We start from the raw sequence: 21493 nt of genomic DNA, 5'->3' as shown, positions 1-21493 counted from the left end.
ATCGGGACAGTGATTTTCTCTCAGAGAAACTTTGTTACTCAGCAAATATTTTTGAAACTTGAGTACACGCTTTTTTTGTAAGAACAAACTAAATAAGAACATATGGCTTCGATGGCCAAAATGTCAAGAACAAGTTAAGAACATTTTAAGGCTTTGCGGACTTTAAAACACCGAATTTCAGAGGGAAATGGACAAAAATACTCAAAAAATGGCGAAAATAAGAACATGTTAAGAACATTTTTAGGCTTTAAACTCAAAAAGTGAAAAACATACGAAGGCTTCAAAATGTTTTTATAAAAAGAACTTGAGTAAATCTTCGATGAAACGTCATTGGAAACATAATAACACCACTAAAGTCTACGAAATGAAATTAATCTTATAAGTATAAAATTTGAATGACCCTCAAGAAGAGCTACCTGTACAGGATGTACAGTTCAGCAGTGTCAAATTCTACTAAGTTGAAAATTGATGACATCATCAAATAAATATTCGTACAACAGTTTCAAGAGGAAATGCGTTGGGATTTTCACACTTCACATGATAAATTACTCCCTGACATACACATGTTTTATAATAACAAAGTATATAAGAGAAAAAGGCTTTGATGACCAAAGTACTTAGTAATATTCTAAGAATTTAAGGCTTTGCGGGCTTTTAAAACATGCAATTTTATAGAAATTTACAGTAGAAATATAGTGGAGTCCTATAACTCGAACACGCACAGGGAACGCAAATTCGTTCGAGTTAAGAAAACCACAAAATGCGTGCACAAAATCCTTATGTTAATTCTGCTTTGTCAGCATAAGAAGCGCGCCACTAAACGCCTTTAAACAGGCTTTTAACGAATAGTTTAAAGAGTTGTCTTAACTTTGGCAGCAGCACATACAATGTGAAAGAAAAGGACTATAATACGGAATAAGGGGCATTCCGCTTAAAGGTTTTGTTTTTAAATAAGAGTGATATCGTTTGCTATTTTAATTCACAAGCTTTTTCACATTAGATTGACACGGATGTGGAGCAAGATTGGTCAGAAAGAGGGAAAAAAAGAATCTTTGTTTATATCAGCATAATATAACAACGGGCAGACACTGTCCTGATATGAAATATGTGTCTGATAGGAAACGGGAATACGAATGTAAAAATAAAACTTATAAGGGTGATAAAATTTACCCTTTTTTACCGTATTAATTAAGTATGATGTATAAAAATGAATGAAAGAGGCACTTCAAAAGAGTTAGAAATGATGGTCTCTAAATAAAGAGTTTGTTTATTTAAGCAAAACCCACGAACAAGGGAAATCATCTCGATGTCATACACTGATATCTATTCAATTCATTGGATCGTACATTCCTAAGACAAAAGTGTGCCTCATTTTATAGACAATTAATCAGGCATTTTATTTTTAGTTCCGAGATTCGAAATGCTTACAAAGACCAACATCAACGGATCTTGCTGCCAGTAGCTGAACAGACAATTTAACAGCGGGTTTTGCAAGGAAAACCGTCTGTAGAAAAAAGTGTATATCTGTGGTGCTACTCTAAGATTTTTGTCTTTCATCGTCATAAATTCTGGGGGTTCAAATTACACTAATATAGCGTTTTTCTGTTTGTATAAACTAGTGATCATAATATTTTGTAGAAACAACCTTTTTGTGGGATGAATACTTGTTTGTATGTATCTTTCGGATGACAATATCGATGACAATTTATTGTTGGCATTCTTAAATTTTATATTGGAAGTTTATCGTGGCTTGGATCACGAGATCTACATTTGGCTACGTTTCGAGAGATTCTTCTCCCATCATCGGGCAATGTGGAGGATGTTTCCCCCCTAATAGACCTTCTGATTACCCATAATTATCAAGTGTAATTTCCTTACATTGCCCGATGATGGGAGAAGAATCTCTGGAAACGTAGCCAAACGTAAATCTCGTGATCCAAGCCACGATTAACTTCCAATATGAATATCACTGTGTCGATAAACGCAAACTTATTCTTAAATTTTTGTCTTTGGTTTCTTAGGGGCGTCTTTTAAAACACACCACCTTTAGATTAAGGCTGAAACAGCACCATAAGGCAGATGTGCTTTCTAAATGGTACATGGTGTATGTCTTTCGGATTATAGTCGATGTTAATTGTATTGATTCTTGAATTTTGTCTGTCTTTTTCTTTTTGGTTCTACAATCAGGGCCGAAATATATTGGCAATTTTGGGTATTTTAACCTTTTTCAGAACTTAAAGCTCGGGCGAGAATTGCAGTTTCAGTACTTCCACTTTGTTCGAGTGGATTTTTCGATTTGGGAGGGGTTAAGTGGCTTCCAGGCTATGTTCTCAGTCATATTGGAACAATTTTGAGCTTTTAGATTCTGATATCCTAAGCTCTCTAATATTAAAACTCAGAGCCAAAACTCTACTTTCTAGATAATTTCCAGTTTTAAACTTAACATGGCGAAAATTCACTTAACTCCAGTTTTAAAGTTTTGAGGGAATTCCCCTTTTGTACCAAATATTTCGGCGCCGATTGTAGATTATTAGATATGTAATTTCTGTAGATTTAAACTGTAGGGGAGCGATATGGTTTCAAACATTCATAGCGTCAATATACCTTTAGATGAAGGTTGGAGAGCACTCTAAAACAGCGAAACAGAATTGCTTCCAAGAAGGTATATGGTGTATGTGTTTCGGATGATAGTCGATGAAATTTTAATGTTGGGATTGTAAAATTTTGTTTATTTGTGTGTAATTTCCTTAGTGTATAAAGAAACAGCGCCGTAAGTCAGCGAAACAGAATTGCTCTCTCTACTTAAAATGATAGCCTAGTGAAAGTTGAAACACCCCATGTGCTACAATTGAACTCTGGCACATCTCAACGAAATTATATAGGGCTTAATAATTTTTTTTGGTTGATGAGAAAGAGGATGAATTATTAAGACAATTTTTATAGGAAATTGAAGAAAAAGTTTGTTTAAAATAAACGCAAGCCCAGAGTATCTTGCCTGGGAAATTTTTGTAATTTTGATTGAATTTTGATGAAAATGTTGATAGGGAGAGCGGGTAATGCGGGGTTTTAGCCAGCTTTACAGTATATAAGCCCTGAAGGCTGTTACCCAACCATGGCCAAGCAAAATCTTTTAATATGACTTTTAAAAATGGTACCACGACTCGATGTGAGTATAAATGCACTGCTAAATCTTCACTACTTTGAATGCTTTTGATATACAGCACTCCAACCACAGTAGGCCTTATAAGAAGCCGCTCAGTTTCTTTTTCATTTTCATTTTTGTGAAAGCGACTTATTATTGAGAATACTCTAAAAATGGCATTCTTAGCTTGAGTAGCAAAATTCCATGATGGTGATATTCTTAGCCTTATTCTTATTTTTTTGGCCATTTTCATCATGGACATTCTTATAAAGTGTATTCTTATAAAAAAAAGCGTGAAGCACGATGAAGCGTCATGAAACGTTAGGCAAGAAATTAAAAAATCTATCGAAATCAAATTTAATTTTCAAAAATCCATTCGCATTTAAAACAAATTTAAAGTTCAAACAAAGTTTTACTCAAATAAAACAAAGAACTAATATCTCTTGACAAAAAGATGAAAAATAATTTTTGACGTCTGTGTAATATAAACAGACCCTTATTTATTAGATTGCTAATTTATTTGAAAGGTGGGTTTTTTCTATAAGAACATTTATGAAAAAATAAATAAATGTAAAAATAAATGCATAAAAATTGAGAGAGCATTTTCGTTTTATAACCCTTTTTCTAAGATTCGATCTTTTGGAAGAATCTTTTTTTCAATTTCAAGAAAATAATATAAAAATGAGATTGTGTAGTCTACCTGTAGTCTTATAAAATAAAATTTCGTTTTAAGCTCTTGTGAATAAAAATTCCTTTAAATTGTTTCTTCAAGGTCGTGTCAACAAACAAAAGTATTTATGCAAGAACCAAATTTATAAGGACATTAACCTGTCAAAAGATATTCAAGAAAAATTGAAACTGATGATCCCCGCCTAGTTAGCAAAACCCTACCTAGATTTCCTATTTTTAATTTTTGATTTCCTCCTGGGTTTTTTGTTCCTATAAAAAATTAACAGGGTCGTATATACTTCGTTATTTTGTTTGAACTTGTTTAAAAAGATTCATGAATATAAAAGTAATTCTAACCTATGTTTAAAAATTTTTTGATGTTTTTATGTTTGCATTTTTGACTTGAAACAAACAAACTAAACCAAACTTTTTAGAAGGATTTTTTTATTAAAACAATGTTATGGGAAAAGGATGTATTGGGATTTCAACATTATAATTTACTTTAGATTTTGGTTTGCCAATTTTTCTATAGAAGTTTTTTTAGATATCTTTCTTTTAACCAAATCACTTTCTACAATCATTTGACATTTTTGAGTATTTCAACGTTTTACCGTCGGGGAAAACTTCGTCAGCTGCCAAAACTTTGTCAAAATGTTGTCAGTTTTCTCTGACTTAGATTTCCCTTTTAGGGTACAATGGAGTCTCTATAACTCGAATCTTGACAGAGAGATGTTGAGGAAATTTCGAGATGTTTACTAAGTTTTATAAGGTATTGTTGACTGAATGAAGGAGACATTTGACAATTACATACAATTACAAAGGTTCGATTTATAGTGAGTCTACTGTATATTCAATTGTAAGGCGAGACCAATTTGATTGGTTGTTTACGGGCCCGACCGACCCTAAAATCTCGAAAATCGAAATAAAAATAAAATTGATTTTTTTAATTTTATTGCTTTTTATTGGCAATTTTTCAAAATGTCGGTAGTTATTTCAAGGTTTTGAGAATTTTATGTTCAATTTTTCATCATATCCTTGAACCTTTAAACCTTTTTGTGCCTTTTTATTTTCTATTTCGCATTTTTGTCAAGATGTAGTAGTTTTTGCTGCCTTTTTATTAGATTTTATAAGTGAAATTCTACTTTTATTCTCATTTTTTTAGCCGACCGACCGACCCTCTTTTCTGGGTAGCTTGGCCCGTAAAACAACAAATTAAATTGGTCAATGAAGAGAAAATTTAGTAAAACTTTGAGAAACTTTTTTAAAGCGATCTAAGTCGAATTATCGAGACACTTGCTAATTGAATCTGTTATTTGATGAAGAAAGATAATCACATAGATATTTTCGTGTGAAATGATTTGACGAGAGAAGATCAAAGCATTCCTGAAGTTCTTATCTGAAGATTTGCTCGATATGTGAGAAAACTTAAGCATGTTTTTCTTACTGAACATTTCTGTGACTGTACGTTATTTGAAATTTAATAACCAGATGTCTTGTCTGATTTGAACTCTAAGTAAACCTCGTGTTTCGATCAACCCCCAAGTTTAATGTTGAATATATTATAAGTTTATGCGCTGTGATATGCCCTTTTTTGGGTAGGTTTAGTCTCTCTACAGGTTGCGTCTGTAGTTGAGAGGGACCCAAAGGCTCCCTTCCCTTTTAGCTGTTTACCCGAAGGTAGGGGAGGGCACAACTCTATTCCATGGTTTTCTCTACTTACCCTTGACCCCTCTCTTTAATTGCTAAACATAAGACAGAAAGCCATCAAGAACCATTTTACAAATTTTGGTAAATATTCTACCCTACCTTTTAAAAAAATCCCTTAAAACTAAAAGATCTTAGCTTGAAAAAGTTTGTCAGTAAAGAAAGACGAAAACTATCATAAATGGGTACTGGCCAAAAAATCCAACCAAATATTAACTCAAATTTCATTTCTCGTGATAAATTTCGGTTAAATAGTTTCAAAATGACGGACACTTTTATTAAAGTAAAAATAAATTAAGGCAAGGAAAACACTCAATTTGCAAAAATTCAAGTAAGATTTTTTAGAAAGTGGGAGCCAGACAAATAGACAGACTTTTGTTGCCATTAACAACAAACAAAAATAGATGGCGCAGAACGAGACACGATATACCAAGAAAGGTTGACCCCTAAATTAACCCCCGATAGTAGCAAACAAATAACAACGGATTTAATTGAACGCGAAAATTTCCGCTCTGACGATTTATGAGAAAGAAAATTCTTTTTCTAAATGTTTGTGATATTCAGGTATTTATGATCATGGTATGAACGGAAAACACGGCGTTTGGTATATGCAGTTGACGCTCTCTAATCCGAACTCGGATTACAGGAGGGGGATTCGAATTATACAAAATATATCAAAATGGATTTTAACTGTAAAAAATGATTTACAATTGAAACTCTCGTGATTTAATTTTGTATAATTCGGTTCCTTTATATAAAATTTATAATGATTCGAATAATAGTTAAGTTTGGAGAATTTATCAGTCAACCCTCTCTAATTCGAACCTCTATTATTCGAATCATTCTGTAATTTGAAATAAAGCATTGGTCCGCTCACCTGGAAAGTCGTATAAAACACTCTCCATAATTCGATTCTTTCTCTAATTCGATGAAAATTCTTAGTCCCATGAAGATCGAATTAAAGAGAGTCAACTAAAATCTCGAAAAGCAAGAAAAAGTAGCCAGTGCTTAAAGAATTGTTATGTAAGAAAATGGCGAGCTTTGAAAAATGAGAAGATCGATTTTTAGTGAACCGGAGAGACAGCCAGGTTGTCTTCGCAAAAAAAAAAAAAATAGACTGTACGGTTTTTTATAAGAACAACCAACTTTTGAAGCCTTCGGATGTTCTTAACTTTTTGAGTATGTTCTTATTTTCTGCATTTTGTGAGTTTTTTTTTCTTCATATTCCTAAAAAATTCGGTGTTTTAGAGTCCACAAAGCTTTAATCTTATTAACTTGTTCTTAAGATTTTGATCGTCGAAGCCATATGTTCTTATATAGTTTGTTCTCATATAAAAAAGACTAGATAGATAGAGACGTTATATAATCACTGTTGTTGAACTTTATTTTTCGGCAAACATTATCACAAACTGAAATGTGAAAATCAAACGAAAAAAGGTCGACAACACACTTCGTTGTTAATCCTACTATATAGTATTTCTGTCGCTGAGCTCAGTTTGGGTCGAGACAAATAAATATAACGTTGTAGAAAGTATACTAGTCAGGGAGAAAAGACACTTTTTTATTCTGCTACTGGCAGTTTCATGCGACTTTGGTGACAATCTTCAGGCAACAAAGTGTCTTTTCTTCCTAGCTGATATCGCTCTACTTATGTATCGAGCACTGTAAAAAACAGAAGAAATATTTATAGAAAGTATACTATATTCTTTCAAAGATAACGTGCAGATTTCGATAGAGGAAGGGTACAGCTGATTTCTATAGTTTGTGACATGAAGTGATTTTATCTACAAGCTTGTTAATAAAACTGCAATCAAGTTCAAAACATATTGAGAATTTTGGGTATTTCAATGTTTTTCAGAATTTAAAGTACGTGGAGAATTGGGAGAGATATTAGGCAGTTTTGAATATTAGTGAGCCTACTTAAAACAAATAGACCAATAATAAAACTTCCTTCGAAAAAAATAACTAATTTTCACTAATTCGTATGGCGTCATAGACTGTGTACTATATTTTCTTGAAATTTGAGAAATTTGAAGGTTTCACGTCTAGATCATTTTTCTTGTCTGTAGTAAAAGGAGTATATGTTTTTCGCACATATGGACAAAAATTTAGTTTATTAAAATCATCAAAACGCTATGAACATGAACAAATTTTTTTTTCTGGATTTCGAGTTGGTGTTCTTTGTGTTTTGGTTCAACATATATTCTAGTTTATCATAAGATTGTAGTTGCAGTTTGGCGGTCCGATTGTTCCATTTTTGATACTAACAATATTTGGGATTTCAAAAATTCCCAAGTTCCCCTTTAAAAGTTTTGTTTTTAAATAAGAGTGATATCGTTTGCTTACTCATCAAGAAACAACTTATGCAAAAATAAAACCTTTAACGAAATGTAAAAGTAATTGGGTCAAATGGGGGAAAAAAAAAGACGTGACTTTTTATCCCCTAAAAATGAATGTTTTGAAAATGAAATTTTCTATTTTTTTTTTTCATATCTGAACGTCAGGTTATCTTTCAACATGTCTGTTTTGAACAAAGATTAAAACTTTTCCGTTCTTTGAAATTAAAGGTTTTATTTTTACATAAGTTTTCTCGTTTCATATCAGGCACATATTTCATTTAAGTGTCTGCCTTTTGTTATATTATGCTGATATAAGCGAAAGAATGTTTCTCTTTTCCTCTTTCTGACCAATCTTGCTCCACATACATATCAATCTAATATGAAAAAGCTTGTGAATTAAAATTGATGAGTAAGCAAACGATATCATTCTTATTTAAAAACAAAACCTTTAAAGTACTCGAAGTCATTTTTTTACTAAATGTGTCAAATCGCACAAAAGATCTATAATTTTTCTTTTACTTTTCACTCACAGAAAATTTATATCCTAAAAAAACAACAACATTGTAGTTGAAATGAAATTGGAAAACATGACCATGGAATTTAAAATCTGATCTGAAAACTTGGTAAGATAATTTATCAAACGTTTTTTTTAAAGAAAATTTTAGCTGAGAGAGCTCGGTCCTTTGCCTTTTCATGATTTTCAGCTATAAAATTTTCTTCTTACGCTTATAATATTGGCTTATTCGTTTAAAAAGGGACTTTACCACCTAACTTTTAACTTTGTTAATTTAAATAATACCCAAAATGCATCATCAAACTAAAAGCGAAATACATTAAGGGTAAAAGCACCACCTATGAAACTTAAAAGAAAAGCCGTTGTCGGAACATCATATAGGTTACGACCGAGAAAAGAGAAAACTCCAAAGATTTCAAAACAGTTTTTGCAACGATAGTACTGTATATCTTTTCACTTGTTTTAAAGTTAAAACCATATGTTTCTTATAAGAAAGTCTTTGAAGCATTTTGGGTTTTAATCAAGAAAATTTTTTAAATATGAACCTACAAAGCCCTGAAATATTCGTAGAATTTTTTTCAATTTTTTTGCCTCGAAGCATTTTGTTCTTGTGTATTTGTTCTTATATAAAAAATCTTTATTTGTTTGCAAAAAAGTAATGATATCATTAAGGGCAGGACCATCGACTTCACAGAAAATATATCACATGATTTAAAAAAGTTCCCCCGCGTTGTTTGATTAATACAAGATTTTCGTAATCTGGGTCTAGGTATATAGTTTTTTAGGTTCTTTTATATAAAAAATGACTGGAGCTTGTTAGGGGTTTTTTCAATTTACTGTAACGTTTCTTGATAAAAATGGACTCGTGGACTCTTTATCTTAACATTATATTTCTGTTTTTCAGATATTTCACTCCGGACAACATTGACTGACAACATTAAAGCCAAAGGAATCACCATCAAAAGCCTTATACCATTATAATCAGGAGGATTCTGTGCAATATGATCAACATTCAATTTCTCGTAACCATCACTGTCATCGTCATTGTGGTGCTTCAAAGCACACCTAGGGCGCATGCCGCCCATCAACGGGCGTTAGAATGGTTCCTCAATAAAGAATGCAAATACAATGAAACAATTCAAGATCTTGATTCCGATTTTCTGATTGGTGCTTTATTCCCTGTTCACACGTTCGTCAAAAACAAAGACAAATACGTTTTGGACACTCAAGGAGTCTCCTGGGTGGAGAGTTTCCTATACGCCGTAAACCAAATAAATACAAATTCGACACTCCTCCCTGGCTTGAAATTAGGATACGATGTACGTGACACGTGTAAAGACGCCCAGATTGCGGTTCAACAAACGCTTGACTTTTTGACCGGTACTGAATATTATAGTGATTCAATGCGGGCAGGTGAACCATCGGAATATACGATGAGGTCTGGGGTGGAGTGTAAATGTGTAGGAGAAAGAGATTCAAGATTGATTGGAATAGTTGGTGAGTAAAATCTTTTTACACTAACTATGGACGTTGGATGGACGTTGTAAAAACCTTCCATACTAGTTTGTACAGTTGAAAGCATATTTTCTATTCCTGTATAAGGCCAGACCGAATTAACTTATTTTTCTAAGGCGCTGACAGACAAATCATTTAATCTTAGTCTAAAAATTGGCGTATTGGTTACTTTTGAACGCATATATACACGTATCGTTATAAACACGATTTCGTTTAAATTTTAGGTGGTGCAAGAAGTACCGTCTCGTCATCAGCCTCCTTCCTTCTTGGTACAGACAGTGTCCCTCAAATCTCATATGCATCCACCAGTCCCTCTCTCTCAGAGAAGGCACGCTACCCTAACTTCTTACGCACCGTACCGTCAGATCTGACACAGACGTTGGCCATCAGTGACTTAATGGTTTACTTTAAGTGGAGTTACGTATCTGTATTAGCGTCCGATGATGAATACGGACGTCTTGCTATTGTCAAGCTACGTGAAAATTTACGTCAAAAGGGGATCTGTTTCGCTGTTGATCGATTGTTTGATCCAAACCTCCCAGGCGACGATTTACAAAAAATCACTGATTCCCTAAAAAAGGTGCATCCGGAATCTAAAGTTGTTATTCTATGGGCTGATTTAAATGACGCGTTCCGCATTATTAGGTCGGCACACGCCCAAGGGATGAACGACACGTTGTGGGTTATAGGTACGGAAACGTGGGGAGCTGAACGGAAGTTAAAGAATGAAATAGACGGTGCACGAGTGATTAAATTAGCCATTTCTGATATCCCAGTCAAACAAATGGAAGACCATTTAAACGCCATTACGTATCGCTCGAAATTAAATAACACATGGATTCCACAGATTTGGCAACAGTTAGGAATTTGTCCTGAATTCGGTCCACAAATTAATTGCTATCCGGCAGTACCGAGCGGTCGTTATTTACCACGTTTCCGACACGAGAACGTCATCGCATCTGTTTACGCGTTAGGGTATGGTTTACATCAGTATTTAAATTGTAACGATACAAAATGTAACATGACCCTTAAAACGCCATTCGATTATGACAGGTTTCTACGGATTCTAAAAGAGCCTGGCAATAGATTTAAAGTTCCGAACAGTACAATGTATATAGAGTTTAACCAAGACGGTGACGTCACAGTAAACGCGTATAACTTTTTGTATATCAGTGGCCGGGAAAATGATTTACTCCAACTTGGTCACTGGTATGGCAATAATAGTATAGAAATCGATGATGAGCTTTGGGAACGATCCAATAGTGTAGACCCGCCAAAGGCCACGTGCGCATTTCCGTGCCAGCCTGGAACATATAAAGTAGCCGGTTCCTCCGCCTGTTGTTGGCAATGTTTACAATGTTACGGGGATGGAATAACGTCAACGATTGATGCGCCAGAGTGTCAAAAATGTAAAAAGATTGAAGTACCAAGTCCGAACCGCGACCGTTGTATACCTTTAACTGATATGAGACTTAGTTTCGATTCCAGCACGGGGCAAACTGTGATCGCAATCTCATTGGTCGGTTTTGTAGCAGCGACCTTTGTTCTTTGTATATTTATATGGTATTGGAATAGCCCCGTGGTCAAATCATCATCACGTGAGATCAGCGTGATTCAACTTTTATGCATGATTCTGTTATTCTGTTACCCAGTCCTTTTCATGTTTCAAGCATCAACATTTACGTGTATTTTACGGAATGTGGTGTTCTGCAGTTTACACACTTTCATATTATCATTCATCTTGTTAAAAACGTATCGTTTATTGCGCGTTTTCCAACCAAAACGATTCTCGAAAATCTCGAAATTCTTGCACAACAAATATCAACTACTAACATCTTTCATATTTGTCATATTTGTACTGTTGGTTCTAACTGGATGGTATTACGGACATATGCCGGACGTTATACTCCATATTTCCAAAGAAGAAATGGGTTTCATATATCATTGTGGTTCACACGAAAACATTGTTTTATACTGTATCGTCGGGTTCATCATATTTCTATCATTAGCTAGCGGTTTTATGGCGTTCCGCGCTAGACGTTTACCGTCAAACTTCAAAGAAGCGCAATATATCTGGTTAGCTATGTTTATATCATGTCTAGCCTGGATAACCATGTTCCCGTTATATATTACACAGACTCAATCCGTCAAGCCTCTAGTCTTAATCGGTGTTAATGGGGCTAGTACGGTTTGTATGTTGTTAGTCTTGTACGGTTACAAGATTCATATCATTTTGTTTCAACCGCATTTGAATAGTACTGAACATTTCTCGAAATTAGCTATAAATGCAACTGTGACGACGTTTATGAAGGACGCAGATCCGTCAAACAACCGTGCTGGCAGTATACCACAGAACCAACAACGACAGTCGTCCGTCATTAGTTTCGATTTTGACGGCATGTTCGACGAATATAAGAATGGGAAAGTTCGGTCACGGTCTGCCGCGCTCAAACAGAGCTTTAAACATTTCCCGCGTTCATTCCGCGCGTCTAAACATCAAAACGCGGGAAAGGTAAACAGCCCGACGAAACACCACTTGACAGAGAAAGAGAGAAAAAGACAACGCTTGAAAGCTAAGAATAAAACATTACAGTTTCCAAAACGAAAACGAGAAGAGGAGTTAAGTAAAACAATGCCTCCGAAAAGCGCCTCCTTTGACGATGGACAAACACTTTCAAGCAAATATCCGTATAAAGCAGAGTTCTTTATTGATTTAGATGATAATAAGCCCCTAGGTTCACGTACTGGTTCAGATGCATCCTTGATCAAGAAAATGAATAATGCAAATGTAGATAGGGCATCAAGTAGTCCGAACCAATCAGAGAACACGATTGATACCACGAACCAATTATATGACAGTATGCGCATAAAGAATTCAGTGCGCCGTAACAAAATCGAGAAGCAGCAAAGTGTAGATAGTCCTTTAAGTGATGATTACCAATCAGAAGAAAGGAATGATTTAATGAACCAATCAGAACGGAAGAAAATGGACCAATTAGACGGCAGTATGGAGAAAAGTAGCCAATCAAATGCCAATGTGAATGGAATAACAAATGGATTTCTTCGCGGGATGAGTTTAGAAGATTATGATACATTTGTTTAGGGTATATTTACATTGTACGATTGATTATCATTTTTTTAAACTTTATTTGGTCGGTTCTTCCTAGATACAGTTGACGCTGTATTATTCGCCGTTCTAAAATTCGATACGCTTCGTTATTAGATAATATTGAAAGAAACTCTCATAAACGATGCTCTACCATTCGATGCGCTCCCTAATCCAATTGCCCTTGAAAATCGAATTAGAGAGTGTCAAGTACTTATATCTCATCAATCTTCAAAATACCTGCATTTTTTACAGTCTAACAAATAAAATTCTCTTGAAGCACTTTGGTGGCTTTGATCAAAAACTTATGAAAAGCGTAACATTAGATGAACGTTGAAACAAGGTTGTGTGCCAGTCAGAATAAAGAAGTCTCAACTAGTGTCACGATCTACTGTGCCGTGCTAGGTACTTCGTCGCATTTAAGTCCGCTTCGTAAACTCTTCAAATATTTTTTGATTTAAATACGTGTATAAGACATAAATGCTGACCGATTCATCGTAAAATTAATCACTTTCAAATTTTGTAGATAAAGATATGTTGAGACCAACCCTAAATTTTTAATGCATATTATGTAGATAACAAACAGAGTTTTAACATCAAAATGGAAAACTTGACGGCTCAATTATTTTGTAATATATGCTTCAAACAGTTAATTTTTTATATATTTTTTAAAACTAATTTTGAATATATTTTTTTCAATCAAGTGACAAAACAGTAAATACAAACCTTCTTGACCCGATTTAAAGGTTTGCCCTTCGAACACCTTTGGCGTGGGGAAGGAGTTTGTAAAGAGCCCTCCTCCAAACGAAAATTGTTGATAAATTTTGAAATATTTTTGAAATATTTATCAAATTGATTTGAAATTATTTTGCAAGTGTGAATTGGCATCTTTGGTGAACATTTTGACATCATTGATGACGTCATTGTCACCTGATGACGTTGTCATTCTTTGGAAATGCGTAAAAATAGGACCCCCTCTACCTTATTTCACTTTAGTATTTTTAGGGCACAGGATCTACTTTCTGCCCCCTGCTGGTGTCGTTAATTTTACAGACCAGCCCAAAACTAATCTTTTTTATCCAATTTAATAGCGTTTTTGTATTGTACAAAGAGTGAAAAATCTTCGTCGCCTTCCCGAAAATTTTAGACCCGTCACTCCAAACGTCTTGCAGGGGCCCATGAGCTATTTGTCTGTACACAGACGCAGTATCTACTGCTAATTTCAAAATTCATTGCCGTAAATAGCAACACTTCTCTCATCGTCTGCCCTCTCTCACCAACACTCCGTCGCAGCGGTCGGTTTGAAAAATCTCAAATGAGAAAAGAAAATGACGCTGCGATTGAGTGTTGGTTAGAGAGGGAAGACGATGAGAGAAGTGTTGCTATTTATAAATTATACTTCATCGAAGAGGTCTCCGTACGGGAATTTTTTTATCAAACAGACAGTGTGCACACAGAGTGTACTACGAAGCGATAAACGTGAGATACACTCTGGTACAGAGTAATGAGTTGCTTTTTTCATTTCGGATCGAGACTGAATTGTATTGTGTGAATAGTTATTAAGTGGAACGCTACGCTTACTCTCAGCTCCAAGATACCTATCACCTAGATCATATTATCCAACTAAACTATTCATTCGCTTAATTAGTGGTAAATAGGAATCAAAGAGCTAGTTATAACAGATAGGCAAAGTCATTATAAACAATTCAAAAAGTAAGCTCTAGTTTAAACAGGCGACTTTCTGCTGCCATGCCTATTCTGATCGTTTAATAGGCAAAAAGTGGGCAGAAAGTAAGCAGTTACAATCTTTGCTTGAAAAATATTGAAAATTACAACGAAGTCAAAAAAGGACCATACATTGACTTTAGACAGCCGACTTTCTGCCCTGTCTATTTTAATTGTTAGCGTGGGCAAAAAGTGGGCAGAAAGTTGGTAGTAAAAAATCTTTGCTTGAAAAAGATCGAAAGAAGTTATTGCAGAATGGAGCAATGCATTGACTTTAGACTGCCAACTTTCTGCAGGGCGAAAAAGGACCATCTAGACCACAGCTAAAGTAAGAAAAATTCATACCTCATCCAGTAAACCTTGAGTTTGTTTCAATCGACCAGAGAAATATAAGAAGATAGAACTCTAAAATGGAATGATAAAAATAATAGAGTCGATATTCTACATGTATAGGTAATTTAAGATTTTTGGTATCTTTCGATCGTTTTCACAAGGTCCACGAGCACCTGGTTTGACCATCTATCAATTGGCCGGGGCATTGGAAGGAGAGAGGAATTGAAAATGGGAATTTCTGGTTGGTGGCTCTGACGCCATGGTCGAACCAGCTAGCGCTTTTTGGAATGCAAGAGGTAATTGTGATGATTTATTTGACCAACTAGAAAAGGATGTACCTATCGGGGAAAACTTCGTCGGGGAAAAGTGACGAAATTAGGCCGAGTGAGGAATATTTTTCCCCGACGAAAATTTTCCCCGACGAAGTTTTCTCCGATAAGGTATCAATACCTCAGGAAATTTCTTTAGATAAACATCGAGGATGACTTGAACGTATGGAATGTCTGTATCTCCGATTCCTGTTTGCGAAAAATTGGATAAAAATTGAAAATAAATTCAATTGGTCAAACAGTTATAGTAAGTAAGAAAGACCAAAGATGAATTATGTTACATCAATATGTGTGATGATAGCAGTTTGCGACCGCAGTCGAGGGCGACCCAAAGATTCCCTTTCTGTAGCTGTCTACCTGAAGGTAGGAAAGGGGGCCACTTCTTTCTCCGGATTTCCCCACTTACCATTTACTCGCCTCTTTAGTTGTTGAGCATCAAACAGAGAGGCATCTAGTACCACTTTGTATGACCGGGCTGTGGGTCAAACCCATCCTTGCGCGTCGTAGCTCGATGCTCTACCCTCACATACTACAGTTGCTATCACGAGGTTGTGGTATTTCGATAGGACGTTGCGTTTTGGTGAGAAGAAAGACCCTTTTTAGTAAAATTAAATTTTTGTCGATTTTTACCAACTGTTGCTTGATAGACTTTACTTGGATTTTTAGGAAGGGCAAAAAAACTGGTGTGTAAAGAAAGAAACCTCATAGTCGTAGACATCGACTTTATCAAAACAAAGAAAATGAATGAGACAGGTTACCTAGCAACGGCGATGCGACAATATGGTAGCCAAGTAGTGATACCGTGCACATAGGTGACCGAAGACCGTCCAAGTGATATCCTTTGTCTAACCATTGTAAACCTTGTAACTGAGAGAAAAAGGTTTTTTGTTTAGGAGCGATTTTTATAGCTAAATATCATGGTAATGAACCCGCTACACACGATTACATTAAAAGAATAATTTTATGAAAAAAGAGGCTCAATTTTGGTCAAGCCTTACAAATAACAATCCGGTCCTCAGGTTTCAGAAACCTTCAAGCCCAATGTAAGCGTATTAAGAGCGAAGCTACAGCGGAGTCTCTATAACTCGAACCCGCACGGGGAACACAAATTTGTTCGGATTAAGGAAATTTCGAGAAATTGGGTTAAAAGGCACTGTTAACTCAAGGGGCAAGATAACTTATTCGAGTTAAAGAGACTCTACTGTACCAGAAAATAAGTTTGAGTTTTTTTCAACCGTTACGTCAGATCGCGCCAATGGAATTGCTTTATTTTTCTTTTGACCAATAGCGTATAAGCGTTGCTCAAAAAAGTGCGATCAGAGCGCGCGTAAGTGGAGATCAGCCTTAATAAACAAACCTTATCGCCAGAAAATCCAACCCATTCCAATAGCCGGAGGACACGTGTAGGTAATAGTGATAAGAGCTGAAATAAAAAGAAAGATTTTAACGTTGCAAGTCTACTATTTTTAAAACAGTAATATTTGAAGACATTTGAAGGTATTTTATCACCTTATTTGGGAATGGTTTCAACATGAGGCACTCAAAAAATTTATGAAAAAGCATATTAAGTCCAGGGTGATACTCAAACTAAGTGTAATCTATCGCAGGTGCAGTTATTGTTCTTTATGCATCTCATGTGCACTTTAAGGTTCGATTAGAGAAACGGTGATCTATAGTCAATGAACTTTATATACCCTAGAGTAAGTTATCCACCATCTTTTAGTCGAGATTGTTGGAAAAGTGGTACTTGCTATGGGTCAATTTGTAATTCAGTGAAGTTTTCTGTTTGAGTTTTTTCACCAATATTGAACCCTGCTGCCATTAGGTTACCACTTTCAAAATCCTCTCAGAGATTTTGCTTGACCGGGATTGAAATGTGTCCAGGGTATATAAAGGCTACTGTCTACAATGGAACATAAGGATCGATTTTTGCTCAAATGTTTGGAAAACCTAATTTCTGTCCGCATATACCTTATTGGATTTTCGCGGGAATTTTTCTCGGAAGTTTTTCGTCAAAATCGCGAAAATTTGAGCCCGCAAAAAATTTTGAGAGTTAAAAACCGCGAAAATTAATTCCCACAAAATACAATTTTTTTCAATTTTATCGAAAAAATTGAAAAATCTCTAGGAAAATGAAAGAAATTTGTCCAAAAAAAGGCAAACCCACGAAAATTCCGGAATGAAAAAAACCGCGAAGATTAAAAACCGCGAAATTCTACCGCGAAAATTTATAGTTTCCGCAAAAATTAGTTCCAATAAGGTAGTCCGAGATATAGTAGGGCTGGAATGTAATTTTAAATGAACGGAACAGATTTCGTCAATTTTGTTGAAAATGTCTCTGCGTTTTTAGTTATAGTAGATATTTTACGTGGATAGCTCAGTAATATAGGACATTTAGATAGTTTTACGATTATCTTCACATGGTCCACAGCTAGCCGGCTCGGTCATCTATGAAATGTACAGAACATTGGAAGAAGGGGGATTCCAACCACCAACCCCTGCTTTGTAACACTGACGCCTTAGACTATTTGGCCATCGCTCCCTTTCAATCGGTTGGACTGTTGCTAAAAAAACTGGAACTCAGGGCGTTCAAATTAATGAAAACTTCCGATAGAAGAAAAATAACTCCCCCAACCCCAACAAACGCAGAGAAAATGATGGGTCCCGTCAACGGCCCTCCGGTGCCCCCCCCCCACTGCCCCCCCCCCACTTTTTTGCAGACCCATGCCATACTTTTTTTAAAACTACTATTTTAAGCAATAAAAATTATTATTCTCCCCAATAAGATGACGTTTTAAGGTGTTTTGAGGGTGTAAAAAGTGAAAAATTTTCAAAACAGACAATTTCACAGAAAAAAATAATCAGATTGGTGAAATAAATAAAAAGTTTTGCAGACTCACCAAATTAAAGGTACCGATACCCATATAAACACCACTTTCAAAATCACTCCGAGTATGTGATAATTGTAAAGTCTTCGATTTCTCCTCTAATGCAGTCATACAGTTTCTACAAATGATAAAAAGCATGTAGTCAAAGAAAAGTTTTTCTTGGGAGACGGAAAATTGGATTTTACACAAATCCTTGACCTTTGGTGAATTATGCACAATTTTAGGATCGGAAAGCCTTTTTTTATACACTTCACTGAGACGGAAATCCGTTTGAAACGGAAGAACTTTTAACTCTGAAGAAGAGATCACTTGCCCAGTCGGCACTCGACGTCGTATCAACGTCCATTTGACATTCTTAACGTCCAAATAACGTTATTTGAACGTTAAAACAACGTCTTGTGCTTGCTGGGTGTTAAGTTTAAAGGCTGCGTGCATCCCAATAATTGATTTCGATATAGGGAATGCGTATCGTTTATAAAATTCGCGTTCGAGAGTTACCCCAATTTTGGGGTAACCTGTTTCAATTTTCTTAAAAAGCTTCAGAAATCCAATGATTGTATTGACCTCTAGCTATTCAAACTTTTCATTAAAACTTAATAAAATTTGAAAATCCCTCATATAGCACGAAAACTCAAAAACACAAACACAGGACGGGAATTTTATACATGATACCCAACCCCTATATTAAAAAATATTAGAAGAGATGCGTGCAACCTGATGAGTTTATAGTTTACGTCACATCTCCTTGGAAAAACCTGGAATTCTATCGTGTAGTTAAAGGTCTTGTTTTTAAATCAGAGTAATACGGTTTGCTTACTCATCAGTTTTAATTAAAAGCTTTTTCACATTGAATTGACACGGATGTGGAGCAAGATTGGTCAGAAAGAGGAACAGAAAAGCATTTATGTGTTTATATCAGCACATATATCAATTTGGAGACACTGTCCTAATATGAAATATGTGTTTGATATGAAATGGGACATTTATGTAAAAATAAAACCTTTAAGTCGACGCGCTCCAATTCGATTTTTCGAAGGGAATTTTGATTTTTATCGAATAAGAACGAATAATAGAGCGTCGTTTAAGAGAGTTTCTTGTTGACGGTGACCTTCAGTAATATCGAATAATGGAATGTATCAAATAACGTCGAATTAGAGAGCGTCAACTGCAAAAACTAGAACATAGGTTATAATATAAATAGATATCCTCATTATTAAACCTGGAATTTATTGGGACCTTATTTCTATTTAAAAATACTTCACTAAAAAATGGGCTATTCCAATAGAAATTGTACCCCCTATATTAAGGAGATATTTTCTTAAAAAGGTGACCCCCTGGATTTTATTCTCCCATTTCTTTGGACTACCCTGGATTTTCAACCCGATTTTATTGACTTTATCATTCAAAACCAGACTATCCTGGATTTTTTATTTTCCAGACCACCCTAACGTCACACCTCCTCAACATAAGCGGTACAGACTATTTCTGGAATAGCTCTATCTCTTCCGCTTTCAATTCCGGAATACACTTTCTTATAAAAATAAATACCTGTATATTCCATAGGCATTTTTGATTTTCAACCCTCCTTTAATGAAACTCATAAGATTTTCATCCTAAAAAGAAAAATTTATCGAACGTTATTTTTTTAAACCTTTCCAGCCCACAACATTCTTTCAAAAAATGTGAAAGTTTTCAACTTGTTTTATTTATAATTCAAAACTTTAAAATTGCATATTACAACTTAAGAGTGAGACAATGTTTTTTTAGCACCATTAGAAATGTATTTTTATAGCCTTTTAAATCAAGTAGTCAGAAGTTATAGCCTCAATTCTGGGACTCGACAAATTGGCTAATTTTTTAAACTTATATACGCGTCATTCAGGTTTGATAAACCTGCTAACTTTGGTTCGCCCTCCACTGTTCTAATTTTTTGGTCGATAACGTCACACTGAAAATTTGTTATATCTTTCAAAATTAGGTGCCTTTAGAATGGACTTAAAATCTTTACTTTTCTTCATTTTTTTGCTAAAGAAAAAGCAATTTTTTTTCAATTTCCCCTTCAATTGAGGCAAAAAATGAGAAAGTGTCTGAAAAACTGAGATTTATTTTTTCGTTAATAATTTTGAGACCGCCCTTTGTAACAGTAAGATCCTAAATTTTGCCTCAATGTCAGCAATTTGTAAAATCAATAGTAAAAGATATCCCAACTGGCACACAACGTTGTTTCAACGTTCATTTAACATTATATGGACGTTGTGAACATTAGATATTTTTCAATGGAAATAAAAATTTATGTTTAGTTTTATTGTTTTAAGAAATTTCTTTTTTGGTATGAAAATTGTGCCCTGATACCTTTCTGTGATTGGGGGGGGGGTTGTAATAGTAATTCTGCTCAGTACGAGAGAAACCGCAGATCCAGACAATTGGCATTTGCACTTGCTTAAAAAGACAATGGTACGAAGCTACCATCTGTTGGATTATGACTGAACGCCTCTAAGTCAGAATCCACAAAGCAACGATGAATACCTTCGTTTTGGCGTTAGGCGAACACGAATAGGCCTTCGGGTCGTGAGTCTCAACGCATCGCACGAGGAGAAAAACCCTGAGTACTCGGCATATTTTGACCCAGGGTGGTAATGGATGGAAAATTTTAGACCTGCAGACCCTATAGATCACTGCTTATTTTGTTTTTAGGGTTTTGCCTAAATTTCTAAATTCATGCTGAAAAACAGCATAGGTTGAACGTTCATTAAACGCTACATGCATGGACGTTCGAATGACGTTTTTTGGACGTGTTGTGCTAGCTGTATTCTTCATATGCGTGAGTCATTTTTCTAACGGAAACACCCGTTTGTTACACAGTCAGTTATTAAAAATCAAAATATCGTGATCAAAATCCGGCTTTTTTTATATGACTTCATCTTGAGTGACGCATTTTTCAAAAAATTGAAATAAACAACTTGAGAAAACTTGAGAAAAGACTATTGTTTTCAATTTAATTCAATGCCGAATGAGATTCGAGTATTGCTAAAAATTCACTATTTTGATAAATAATTGAATAATTGTCGATTTAACTAACATTAATGAGTTTCTTAGGCGTAGTTTATATACCACACTTTCTAGAAAAGTGATCTCTAACGATCATGGCTGCTTCTAGACGCTCGTAGCCGTTCGCTAGACCGGTCCAGGCCGCTAGTTAGTGATTTTAGGAGCGATTACATCAAATAAT

The 21493-nt window shown here is 35.1% G+C and overlaps 2 protein-coding genes across 2 annotated transcripts in view; one reads left to right on the top strand and one right to left on the bottom strand.

The window, feature by feature from the left end:
• Positions 1-21493, bottom strand: part of LOC136799634 (tetratricopeptide repeat protein 39B-like) — a 35235-nt gene that overhangs the window by 6841 nt on the left and 6901 nt on the right. Inside the window, exons 6-11 of the mRNA XM_067056359.1 lie at positions 19813-19877; positions 18277-18382; positions 16734-16799; positions 16135-16243; positions 15498-15565; positions 15060-15119 (exon numbers count right to left, since the gene is read on the bottom strand). Of these exons, the coding sequence (XP_066912460.1) occupies positions 15060-15119; positions 15498-15565; positions 16135-16243; positions 16734-16799; positions 18277-18382; positions 19813-19877 (474 nt within the window). The remainder of the gene's footprint in view (positions 1-15059; positions 15120-15497; positions 15566-16134; positions 16244-16733; positions 16800-18276; positions 18383-19812; positions 19878-21493) is intronic.
• LOC136799624 (metabotropic glutamate receptor 3-like) lies at positions 8385-13071 on the top strand. The gene is made up of 3 exons (XM_067056350.1): positions 8385-8477; positions 9273-9865; positions 10108-13071. The coding sequence occupies exons 2-3, from the start codon at positions 9370-9372 to the stop codon at positions 12984-12986; spliced, it is 3375 nt and encodes a 1124-aa protein (XP_066912451.1). The 5' UTR covers positions 8385-8477; positions 9273-9369; the 3' UTR covers positions 12987-13071.

This window comes from Clytia hemisphaerica, unplaced genomic scaffold, assembly GCF_902728285.1.
Source record: "Clytia hemisphaerica strain Z4C2 unplaced genomic scaffold, Clytia hemisphaerica genome assembly, whole genome shotgun sequence".
Classification (NCBI taxonomy): Eukaryota; Metazoa; Cnidaria; class Hydrozoa; order Leptothecata; family Clytiidae; genus Clytia; species Clytia hemisphaerica.
The sequence above is the reverse complement of the archived record's forward strand: the minus strand, read 5'-3'. Positions and strand labels throughout refer to the sequence as shown.